At 38.7% G+C, this 13,787-nt stretch overlaps 1 protein-coding gene across 1 annotated transcript in view; it reads right to left on the bottom strand.

The window, feature by feature from the left end:
* The window catches only part of DNAH6 (dynein axonemal heavy chain 6), a 291,757-nt gene that overhangs the window by 264,444 nt on the left and 13,526 nt on the right, over positions 1-13,787 (bottom strand). The window contains 2 exon segments of the mRNA XM_030837528.2: positions 3,654-3,916; positions 8,076-8,249. Of these exon segments, the coding sequence (XP_030693388.2) occupies positions 3,654-3,916; positions 8,076-8,249 (437 nt within the window).

The following is a 13,787-nucleotide window of genomic DNA, read 5'->3' on the forward strand; positions in this document are numbered from 1 at the left end:
AAAATTTTACAATTTGTATGGAAACACAAAAGACCCTGAACAGCCAAAGCAATCTTGAGAAAGAAAAACAGAGCTTGAGGAATCAGGCTCACTGACTTCAGACTATACTACAAAGTTACAGTAATCAAGACAGTATGGTACTGGCACAAAAACAGAAATACAGATCAATGAACAGGATAGAAAGCCCAGAGCTAAACCCATGCACCTATGGTCACCTAATCTATGACAAAGAAGGCAAGAATATACAATGGAGAAAAGACAGCCTCTTCAATAAATGGTGCTGGGCAAACTGGACAGCTACATATAAAAGAATGAAATTAGAACACTCCATAACAACATATACAAAAATAAAATGATTAAAGACCCAAATGTAAGGCCAGACACCAACAAACTCTTAGAGGAAAACATAGGCAGAACACTGTATGACATAAATCACAGCAAGATCCTTTTTGACCCACCTCCTGGAGAAATGGAAATAAAAACAAAAATAAACAAATGGGACCTAATGAAACTTAAAAGCTTTTGCAGAGCAAAGGAAACTATAAGCAAGATGAAAAGACAACCCTCAGAATGGGAGAAATTATTTGCAAATGAAGCAACTGACAAGGGATTAATCTGCAATATATACAAACAGCTCCTGCAGCTCAATATCAAAAAAACAAACAACCCAATCAAAAAATGGCCAGAAGATCTAAATAACCATTTCTCCAAAGAAGACATAGAGATGGTCAAGAGACACATGAAAAGATGCTCAGCATCACTAATTATTAGAGAAATGCAGATCAAAACTACAATGAGTTATCGCCTCACACCGGTTAGAATGGCCATGATCAAAAAATCTACAAACAGTAAATGCTGGAGAGGGTGTGAAGAAGAGGGACCCTCTTGCACTGTTGGTGGGAAAGTAAATGGATACAGCCGCTATGGAGAACAGTATGGAGGTTCCTTCAAAAAGACCATATGACCCAGCAATCCCACTACTGGGCATATACCCAGAGAAACCATTATGCAAAAAGACACATGCCCCCAATGTTCATTACAGCACTATTTACAGTAGCCAGGACATGGAGGCAAGCTAAATGTCCATCAACAGATTAATGGATAAAGATGTGGTATATTTGTACAAATTGTGTCATTTGTAGAGGAATGGATGGACCTAGAGACAGACACACAGAGTGAAGTAAGCCAGAAAGAGAAAAACAAGTATCATATATTAACACATATATGTGGAATCTAGAAGAACGGTACTGATGAATCTATTTGCAAAGCAGAAATAGAGACATAGATGTAGGGAACAAATGTGTGGACAACAGGGGCAGGAATGGGGAAGTGGGATGAATTGGGAGATTGGGATTAACATATATATGCCGCTGGGTATGAAATAGATAACTAGTGAGGAACTGCTGTATAGCACGGGGAAGTCTACTCAGTGCTATGTGGTGACCTGGATGGGAGGGAAATCCCAAAGGGAGGGGATATGTGTATACATATGGCTGGTTCACTTCACTGTGCTGCATGAGCTAGCACAACATTGTAAAGCAACTATACTCCAATAAAAACAAAACAAAACAAAACAGTAAAAAACCCAGCCCTCAACAGTTGAATGACTAAACAAATTATGGTATATTCATAAAATGGAATACTACTCAGCAAGGAAAGGAAATTTATTCATGCAACAACATGGATCTCAAAAATATTTTGCTAGAGAAATTGGACACAAAAAAACAGCTGTGATTCCCTCTGTGTGAAATTCTTTTTAAAAAAGCATAACTAATATGTTGTGATAGAAATTACACTAGTGGCTGCTTGAGGTGTCAGGGAGGGGTGGTCATGGTGGAGGGTATGTATGAGAAATTTTTCAGGTGACAGAAATGTTCTTGATTGAGGTAGTGGTTACATGAATGTATACATTTGGCAAAGCTTATCAAACTACACTTAAAATGGGTCATAGTATTATGTCAATTATATCTCAATAAAGTTGAGTTTAAAAAGAAAATCCTGTTGGCTTAACCTTCAAATTACTTCCAGAATTTGACCCACTTCTCCCCACCTCCACCACTACCACCTGGTCTAACTCTTACGTGAATAATTACAGCCTTCTAATCGGTCTTCCTGTTTCAATACTTGCTCCTCAAAAGTCCATCCTCTACACAACAACCAGAGAGGTCCTTTTCAAAATGTAATTCAGATCACGGCACTTCTCTACTTGAAATTCTTCCTTGGTTCTCCATTTTTCTAACAGTAAAAGTTAATGTTTCTACAATAGCTGGCAGGGCCATCAACCGTCTGTCATCTCATTCATTCTACTGTAGTCACACCAGCCTGCTGTTCGGTTCTTCAACATGCCAGGTGTGCTCCTGCCTTGGGATATTTGTATTCACTTTGCTGCTGTCTGGAAAGCTCTTCTCCCCTCTTCCCATAGCACATAATTCACTCCTTCTCCTTCGAGTCTTTGTCCAAATGCCAGCTTCTCAATGAGGCCCACGCTGACCACCCCAACTTATTAAGAACCTCTTTCCAAGAACTCCCAATCCCCTTTGCTCTACACTGTTTTTTTGTATAACACTTAGTGTATTCTAGCATTCTATATAATTTACTCCTGTATCGTATTAATTATTGTCTCCCTCTGCTAAAATGTAAGCTCCATGAGGGCAGCAATTTTGATCTGGATGGTTCCCTAACACAGCTCTAGCACCTAGAAATGGTCATGCTATAGATTGCGTGCTCAGTACATTTTGCTGAATGATTTTCATAAGCATCTCTCTTCCTTCTACAAATTGTTCCTCACTCCTGTTAAGCTCTTTCAGGTTTACAATAAATCTATCATTTAAAAATTTGATTAAAATGTTTTTCTTCTCCCCAGCAGGAGAGTTGTTTTCAGTGTTATCTGACTCAATCAAAACTACAGTGCTGAGTAAGGGAGAAGAGAATTCCTAGAAAGAACTTTTATCTTCCTATGCAGCAGAGACTGGGGAAGGCAGCTCAAAGAATTTGGTGGCAATGCTCAACTACAACCACCTTCGAGGAAAGACCATCTCAACAACTATAGCATTCAACCCAACTAAACCACCACAGAGGAAGGTCAGCATCATCTTTAAGTCCTGTTACCTGTTGTGCTGAATATTAAAGCAATTCACAGACACATTTGGGTGACTCCAAATTATTTCAACAACAAATGTGTGTTTAGCAACAATAGAGAGTATATGTGAGTGTGTGTGTATTATTAATCTATATAAATACCCTAAATTATCAAGCTCATTTTACTTACAAAAAACCCTTATTTCTACTCTATTAAGGAAAGCTGAAATGACATGTGAAAAAAACAAGCATCATCTAGTTTTTATACATTGCCGTCTTCTTTTCTCAGTAATCAAAAAATATCAAAAATATGTTTGTAATACCGATTAAAAATAAATGGAATTATATCAATATAATATAAACATAGAAACACAGCAGTGTCTATAAAATGTCTATAAGTAAAGATAAATGGGAAAAATAAAATTGTTGTGATTAAGATTCATTTGTCATTGGATGATAACCCAACTTATATTTTATCAGATAAATCGTTACCACGCAATTGATTATGGATAACATTTGCAATCTTACTTGTAATTTTTGCTGCTAAATAAATTGCTTCATAAAAGAGAACTCACTTCAGATTATATCTATTGTACTCAGTGGAAGATCTTGGCACCGCAGAGATCATATAAAGAAATCCAATGTGCTCATTTTCACGTACTATTTTGATGATTTGCAAGGGATCTTGAATGTTGGCTTTAATGACTTCTTCCCGGTCGTGGAAATAGTACTTAGGGTAAGTTGAGGAACTAATCTCGTAGAGGCCTCTTCTTCCAGTGCTGGTACGTGGCAGTTTAGCAGGAGAGGGGGAGAACGCCTCGGCAGAGGGCCATTGGATCTAAACAAAGCCAGTTTTTTAAAAAATTAGTTTTTTTGGGGGGGGGAAACCTATATATGTGACAAAATATTAACCTCCAGGACTAATTACCACACTGCCTAAGATATCTAGGGCTTAAAGGAAAGCAATTTTGAACTGAAAGCTTTCAAACTATTGATCGGCAGTGATAGATTCCCTCTCAGTACTCCTTGCCCAGATGTCCGTCTCCTTCCCACAAGCACTCCCAGCAACACTTCCCATTGCCTTCTCTTCTCCCTTCACTTAAATGTTTATTACATCAAAATGTTACCAGCTCCCTGGTGTTTATGAGAGCCCACCACTCCCCTTGCTCAGTTGCTCTGTATCTCCCCTGACTGGGGCCTTTCCCTCAACACCCTGCCCATGCCCCCCCCCACCAGCCCCACTTCTTTCTGACAACCTTGATGCTTTTCGGTGAGTGACATCTTGGACAGCTGTCGTCATAACTCATAATAAACTATTTTTAATGAATGTGACAGATTGTTACATTGAGTATTGGGGATCAGTATTATGTAATAGCCTTGGAGAAGCATATGTGTTATTTTTTTTCGAACTTCCTCCTCTTATTTTATTTATTTTTTTATTGGAGTAAAATTGCTTTACAGTGCTGTGTTAGTTTCTGCTGTACAGTGAAGTGAATCAGCTATACGTATACCTATATTCCCTCCCTCTTGGACCTCCCTCCCACCTCCCCCCATCCCGCCCATCTAGGCCATCACAGAGCACCGAGCTGAGCTCCTTGTGCTATACAGCAGGTTCCACTAGCTATCTATTTTACACATGGTAGTGTATTTATGTCAAATATAATCTCCCAATTCATCCCACCCTCCCTTTCCTCCCCGTGTCCACATGTCTGTTCTCTACATCTACGTCTGTATGCCTGCCCTACAAATAGGTTTATCTGTACCATTTTTCTAGATTCCACATATATGCATTAATATACGATATTTGTTTTTCTCTTTCTGGCTTACTTCACTCTATATGATAGACTGTAGGTCCATCCACATCTCTACAAATGACCTAATTTCGTTCCTTTTTGTGGCTGAGTAATATTCCATTGTATATATGTACCACGTCTTCTTTATCCATTCATCTATCATTGGACATTTAGGTTGTTTCCATGTCCTGGCTATTGTAAATAGTGCTGCAATGAACACTGGGGTACATGTGTCCTCACATGCACACTGAAATGTGAGAGGCACTGTCTCCAGAACAGGCAATTGAGTTAGTAACATATATGCTTATGCTTCCCGCCCTGTGGGTCCTAAGCATAAGCATATATGTTATTAACTCACAATTAATTGTTTGTTCTGGAGACAGTGCCTCTCACATTTCAGTGTGCATATGAATTACCTGGGTAACCTGTTGAAATGCAGAGTCTGCCAGCCAATCCAAGGTGGAGCCTGAGACTCTGCACTTCTCACTTGCTTCCAGGAGATGCAGATGCTGCTGGCTCCGGACCACGTGTGGAGCCCCAAGGCTAAGTCCCCACGATGTTCACACACTTGAGCTTTGCTCCAATCCCTGGGTCCCACTGTCTGCTCTCAGTGCCGCTCACACTTCTTTGCTCCTCCCCAACAAACTTGGGACAGCATCAAACACGTCTTCTCCTCCTGCCGAGGAGGTTGATAACCGTGTTTGAGGAAATGTGACATCAACTCCAACAGTCATCCCTTTGTCTCTCTGACAGGACTGGCTTTAAGATAAAAGAATCTGTATTGCAGACCTGCTTTGGTGAATAATTGAGGTACATATATAAATGATATCTTTATTGCCTATTAGCAGAGTTAATAGAGGTTGCCATTTCTATAAGAGAGTTATTACCATAAGCTCTGTGGAACAACGTCCCCATAAGATTTGTATTCATAGGGATCATTATTCTCTGATTAAATACCTCATTGAATAGGAGTTTCAGAAGAGAATCCTGGGAATTTCAGAGCTAAAGGACATACATCTTTAAAATCAAAGATAAAATATGCTCCTTTCATTTATTGGGCAGGGATAGCAACAAAGGTACTGTTTTCTTATATAAAAGAAGAGGCCAAACCAGATACCAGAACCAGAGAAAATATATATTGCTTTGTCCCAATGTTTCAACAAGAGCTGTAGTTAACTCTTTTATGAGACAAGAGTATTAATATTTTAACAGGAAATGCATTTATTTTATTTATTATATCTCTTAAAAAGTTGTACTGCATTCTAAGTGAAAGGTTTCTTCAACAATAGGCCTAAACATTTTCATTTTATGTCTAATTGTGTAACTCAGTGGGAAGATGTGATTCAATTTAAACAGTCACATATGTTTGGATTTTGCAGTAGTTGGGGGAGGGAAATAGAGGAAGCATTTATTCATAAATTGTAGAACATCTATCATATTCCTCTATGGTGGATTCCCAGTCCAATCGATAAGTCAATCTTTCTTAATTACCGGAAGCAAAGCCTTCAACTTTCCGTCCTTCTTTCCTTCCTCCCTCCCTCCTTCCCTCCCTCCCTCCCTCCCTCCCTTCCTTCCTTCCTTCCTTCCTTCCTTCCTTCCTTCCTTCCTTTCCTTCCTTCATCTCCCAGTAAATCTTACTAGATACATTTCCATTCTGAACTCATTCTGAGAAATCAATACCCAGAAAAATGAACCTCTTCTCAGAATAAATACCCTTCTCCTTTTAAACAGAATATCCCCTTTCTTCCACATTTCCATTCAACCTCTAACTCTTTACTGAATTCTTCACTTAGTTACAGTTACAGCCAAACATAACCTATAACTTATTCCTTTTCAGCTACTTCCTTCATCCCAGATGTGCACACAATCTCTCTCGCTTTTATTTTTTAAAAATTGTATTGAAGTATAGTTGATTTACAATGTTGTGATAATTTCTGCTGTACAGCAAAGTGATTCAGTTTTACACATATATATTCTTTTTCATATCCTTTTCCATTATGGTTTATCACAGGATATTGAATATAGTTCCCTGTGCTATACAGTAGGACCTTGTTTTATTAATCCTTCCTATATATAATATAATAGTTTGCATAATCTCTTTTTAAAATTCAAGCTCTTGAAACCCACTTTATACCAAATGAGCTAATTAATGTACAATCAGATCTTTCTTGGCCCCACTTAAAATATCTCGTTCTCTCTTTCTACTTCACAGAAACCAAATTAACTGAAGCTATACAATTTCATACAATTTATCATATGATATTCTTTCAGGATAATCTCACCCAAACCCATGGCTCCCAAGGCCATAGCTCTCCCACCTTATTTGCCTTGTTAACTTTCCACTTATTCCTCCGAGCTTAGTGCAGTTCCCTAGGGTAGCTGTTCTTCCACTGATGATCCCCCTGGCCACCAAGTATAAGCATCTCTTCTGCTCAGTTCTCCATTATTTTGTACTTTAAATGATCAGTGAGAGCTCTTATCACACCTCACTGCGCTTAAGTGTTTACTTGTTCATTTCCCACCTCCAGATTCTGAAATCCTCAAGGACAGAGCTTGTCCTCAACTCTCAATTTCTAGCACTGCAGCACAAAGCCTGAAAGACAGACAACTAGCACTGAAAGATCCTCTCAATAAAAAGCTCAGAGAATTCTTGGCTTTATTGGTATTTTTATTGTGGGTGTGTCCTCCACATTTTCTTCCACTTCTGTTCTTTTGTTTAATTATCTACAGGTGTTTACATAAAGCCAGGCTCTAGTGATTTTGCCCCAGAACTACTATTCACTTATTCATTGCAAGGCAACTTCCCCACTCTACAACTCTCACCAATTACAAAAGTTGTCTCTCTAGTTGGTTCAGTTTCCATTTTATTGCCCTTTACCAAGGTCTTCAAAGATTTGGGGGGATAATGATGAAAATTTCATAAAAGTTATAATAACATTCAAAATACTGTTATGTCTTCTTTTAACATGTCTTCTAGAGAAGATCAAAAGACACTATATGAATGCTAAAAGTTTTCCTTTATGATTTTACTCTACTGTCCAAATTTTCCTTAAATAGGAAGAACTGGGAAATACTGTATTACCCCAATCCATTACATAACCTAAGGGGAAAAGATTTTGCCACTATCCTTATGAGTTAAAAGCATGTTAGCAATGCTGTATGAAACAAACATTAAAAAGATCAATTAAGTACTTCAATACTTACCTGTTTTTTCTTTTTCACAGAATCTTCACGCTTGAACTGAACAAGAGATTTGGTAGAACTTCTTTCTTCAGTGCTTCCTGGAGGCTTTAGGACTCCAGAAGTGATTAACTGGTAACGATTCTGCTCATATATGTATTCTGATTTCTTATGATCTTGGTAGGCTTTTAGCACTGGCTTTGGGAAATAAAAAGACATGTTAATCTTTTAAATATTAATGTGAACTTGTTCTTCACTATCTTTGGACTCTATCTCTGTTGGAAATTGATCACCTTCCTGGACTAATTTCCTATCTAAGCCACAATCATTATTAGCAGCTATCATCATTGTCCATGGCCTATTGCTTGACTAAGACTTTTCTACTTGGTTTCCATTAATTCTGCCCTTTAAATACCAATGAATACTTCTAAGGGTGACATTATGACAGAAAGTACACAGAGGCATGAAATCACATACTCACTAATTGTCCAATACAAACCCCCACCATTCACTACAACAGTTACCGTGGGATCATACAGAACTCCCACTCTACCCAAAGGTCACTAATCACTTCCCATAGCCATAACTAATTGAAGATCATCACAAAACCAAACAACCTGACTTTTAAAATGGGCAGAGCATCTGAATAGGCATACTTCCAAAGAGGAAATGCATCTCTAATCATCAGGAAAGTGCAAATCAAAACCACAATGAGATATCACCTCACACCTGTCAGAATGGCTATCATCAAAAATAACACAAATAAAAAATGTGGGCAAGGATGTGGAGAAAAGGGAACTTTTGCACATTGTTAGTGGGAATGTAAATTGGTACAGCCACTGTGGAAAACAGTATGGAGTTTCCTCAAAAAATTAAAGAAAAAGAACTACCATATGACCCAGCAATTACACTCCTGGGTATTTATCTGAAGAAAACAAATACAGTAATTCAAAAAGATATATGCACTCCATGTTCACTGCAGCATTATTTACAATTGCCAAGATATGGAAGCAACCTAAGAGCCCATCAATAGATGAATGGATAAAGAAGATGTCTTATATATATACAGTGGACTATTATTCACCCATTAAAAAGAATAGAATTTTGCTATTTGCAGCAACATGGATGAACCTGGAGGGTATTATGCTAAGTGAAATAAGTGAGACATATGTTACCACTTATATGTAGAATTAAAAAATAAAATACACTAGTGAATATAACACAAGAAGTAGACTCACAGATATAGAGTGGTTACCAGTGGTGAGAGGGAAGGGAGGAGGGGCAAGGGATGAAGAAATACAAACTACTATGTATAAAATAAATAAGCTACAAGGATATATTGTTCAGCACAAGGAATATAGCCAATATTTTATAATAACTTTAAATGGAGTATAATCTATAAAAATATTGACTCACTATGCTGTACACCTGAAACTAATAAAATATTGTAAATCAACTATACTTCAATAGAAAAAGATCAAGGAAAAAAAAGTACTAGATGAAAATATAAGAGGTGAATTTTACAACACTGTTAAGAAAGTCTATCTCTATGCTAAGTAAAGACAGAGAAAGACATATATTGCATGATATCGCTTATATGTGGAATCCAAAAAATACAACAAGCTAGTGAATATAATAAAAAAGCAGACTCAGATATAGAGAACAAACTAGTGGTTACCAGTTGTGGGGGAGGAGCAATATTATAGGGGTTGGGGAGTGGGAGGTATAAACTATTGGGTGTAAGATAGGCTACAAGAATGTATTTTGCAAAGCAGAGAATACAGCTAATATTTTGTAATAACTGTAAATAGATTGTAACCTTCAGTAACACAAACTTCCAATTATAAGATAAATAAGTACTAGGGATGTAAGGTACAAGATGATAAATATAATTAACATTGCTGTATATTACGTATGAAAGTTGTTAAAAGAGTAAATCCTAAGAGTTCTCATTACAAGGAAAATTTTTTCTATTACTTTTATTTTGTATCTATACGAAATGATGGTTGTTCACTAAACTTATCATGATAAACATTTCATGATGCATGTAAGTCACATCACTATGTTGTACATGTTAAACTTATACAGTGCTTTATGTCAATTATATCTCAATAAAACTGGGGAAAAAAGGACAACCAGCTTCTATATGCCAATTTAATGAAAGAACACTACACCTGCTACGGAAGTACTCATGGCCCCAGAAAATCAAACTTAAGACTCTAGACCTAACTACCAACATATAGGAAATACAAGAACCAGAGAAATATAGGTTAGCTACCACAGTGGGGATACAGTCAACAAAATTAGACTGTGGAACTATATAGAAAAATAACCAAATTTTGCCCATTAAAACTTTTTCCTAAGAAAAAATAAAAGAGTTGATGGGGAACTTACAGACCTAGAGACTTAAGAGAAATGTTAACCAGCTAGTGCATGGATCTTATTTTGATCTAAATTTTAACAAGGATGCTGCAAACAAAATTATTATAAGACAATCAGGGAAATGTGAACATTTTTTAACAGTTTAAATTATTTTAACAGCTCTCCTGAGATATAATAGCTCTCCTGAAATATAATAGACATACATTAAGCTGTATGTATTTAAAGTGTACAATTTGATGTGCTGATATATATATATATATGAAACTGTCAAGAAAATGAAGAGAACCCAACCATGAGCCTTTTCAGGTTCCTTTCCAATACTCCTCCCTAGGCAAATACTGATCTGTTTTCTATCACTATACATTAGTTTGCATTTTCCAGGCCTTTATATAAATGTAATAAAATAGTATGTATTTTTTTTGCCCACCATCTTTCAGCATAATTATGCTGAGATTCCTCTATGTTGTTTCATATATCCATAATTCATTTATTTTTAAGGCTGAGTAGTATCCTATAGTGTAGAAACGCCACAATTTATTCATTCACCACTTGATGGACATGGTGGTCGTTTCCACTTTTGGGCTTTTAAAAACAAAATTGTTGGAGGGGGATCAAGATGGCGGAGTAGGAGGACATGGAGCTTACCTCCAGCCACAAACACATCAAAAATACATCTACATGTGGAACAAGTCTCACAGAAAACCAACGGGAAACTGGCAGAAGAACTCCTATACAACCAAAGCTTCAACAAACTTCTCCACGCAACTGGGTAGGAAGGGGGAAAAGGCGTCGAGACGGAACTGGCGCCCCTGGGAGGGATCCGTAAAGGAGAGAAGGTCCACAAGGGCACACCCTTGCCCTGGAGAGGCCCCTTACTTGCCGGGAGGTCCGCTGGGACAGACATAGGGGCTGGAAAAGCCTAAATTCTACTCCCGATGAGGGTGGGCATGCTGGCTTGCTAACAATCAGGGCAGAGAGAGACCAGTGCTGGCGGCTGCTGCCACACCTCACTTCCCAGTTCAAGGTGCACACCAGATGGGGCCACAGATACTCACAGAGGCAAAGTGCCAAACCTTGGACCAACAGGCCCTGGGAGAGGACTCAATCTACTTGCAGGGAGACAGGCTGGAGGGCCTGGGGTGTGGATCGGACCGAACCTTGGAGCCCATTGTCGGCACTCACATGCAGAGTTTGTCAGCATGCACACTAAGTGGTGCCACAGAAACTCACAGTAGCTGGGCGCTGAGTCTCTGGTGGACGGGCCCTGGGCAGGAGTACACAGCTGTTCTTTTGTGTCTGGCAGAAGCGCTCCGGCCCCGCCCACTCTACACTGCAGCTTGGAGCTGGATCTGCGGCTGACAGGTCCTGGGAGAGGTTGGCCACAGAGGCAGCCCAGGTTTCAGGTGGCAGCACGACCACCTAGATTCCTGCAGCCACAGCACCCCGGCCCCAGCCCCAGCCCACTCCACAGCACAGCCTAGCAGTAGGTCTGGGACAAACACACGGAGAAAGAGATGTGACCATGGGCTGCTTCTGGATGGAACCACGCCACCTGCACAAGCAGTCCATAGGGTCACTGTGACTACATGGACCTCACTTGCTTTAGAAATTACCTCCTGTGGGGCAGGGCATGCACTTGTCGATGAAAAATTAATCAGTCGATCTAAGAAAGAAATGGAAAATTTTATTCAAGCCAAATTTGAGGATTACAGTCAGGAAAGAGCACCCCAGAAAGCTCTGAGAACTGTTCCACCTGTTAGAAGTCAAGGCACAGTTATATAAATTTTGAGAAAGAGGGCTATACATCAAATGACATTTTGTTGGTAGTTTAAATGATCCAGATCTAAGCATCATTGTGGTGGGTCATGTGACCCTGTACAAGATCAAGAAGGAATGTTATCTTTTAAGGAGTTGTCTTATTGATGCTGGGAGAATGTTGCTCTTTAAGGCTGAGCAGGTATTCCTGCTGATGGGGAAGGTTTTGTTGATGCATAATGCAGAAACACAAGCATCGTGGGGGAAGAGAGCAGGCCAAAGTGCAGAGAAGAATTTTTTATGTTTAAATTTTTCTTGTCTTGCCATAAAATATGAATTTTATTTCACACACTCAAGGGCAATGGATCCTGATCAAACCCAACCCTCAGGGCTTCTACTCCAACAACTGGGGAGCAGACCCTGCCCCAACAGGGCTGTGACAGCCATGGAGCAAAGAGGAGGTCTCATCTGACATCCAGCACAGGCTCTGGAGACCACAACATCAATCATACCTACTATCAAGGGATAATGGCCAGCACACTATGAGGAAAGATGTGGCTGTCATTCATACCAAACCCAGCCACTGCACCAAAAATACTGGACTCACACAGTCTACACAGGGTCACTCCCACTTAAAAATATCCCTTCATACACCACAGTAGGTAAGTGCTTCTCCTGAATTCATAGAGACAGAGAAAGTTTAAGTAAAATGAAAAGGCAGAGGAACTACTCCCAATTAGAAGAACAAGAGAAATCTCCTGAAAGAACAAATAATGAAACAGACCTCACCAGACTGTTAGACCACAAGTTCAAAAAGGAGATAATAAAAATGCTAAAGGAATTAAGAAAGATGATTGATAGAAATGCAGATCACTGTAACAAGGAACTAGAAACTGTAAAGACAAACCAATCAAAATTAGACAACTCAATTGGTGAAATAAAAACCAATCTAGAAGCAATAAATAGCACACTAAATAACAAAGAAGAATGAATAAGTGACCTGGAAGATAGAATAATGGAAATCACCCAATCAGAACAGCAGACAGAAATAGAAATGAAAAAAAAAAAAGAAAGTAACACATGAGATATAGAGAGTAATATGAAGGATGCCAACCTAAGCATAATAGAGGTTCCAGAAGGAGAAGAGAGAGAAAAGAGGATCAAAAATGTATTTGAAGAATTTATGACTGAAAACTTCCCAAACCTAAAGAAGGAAACAGATATCCAGGTACAGGAAGAACAGAGGGTCCTATACAAGATAAACCCAAACAGATCCCCACCAAGACATATCATAATTAAAATGGTGAGAATTAAAGATAAAGATAGGATTCTAAAGGCAGTTACAAGGGAAGCCATTTACCACAAACCCACAGACAACTTAATACTCAACCGTGAAAAGCTGTAAGTCTTTCTGCTAAATTCAGGAACAAGACGAGGATGCCCATTCTCACCACTTCTATCACAGTATTGGAAGTCCCAGCCACAGCAATCAGACAAGAAAAAGAAATAAAAGGTATCCAAATTGGAAGGAAAGAGGTAAAACTGTCACTCTTTGCAGATGACATGATATGCAATAGAGAGAACCCTAAAATCTCCATA

Source organism: Globicephala melas, chromosome 12 (assembly GCF_963455315.2).
Source record: "Globicephala melas chromosome 12, mGloMel1.2, whole genome shotgun sequence".
In the NCBI taxonomy this organism is placed as follows: domain Eukaryota; kingdom Metazoa; phylum Chordata; class Mammalia; order Artiodactyla; family Delphinidae; genus Globicephala; species Globicephala melas.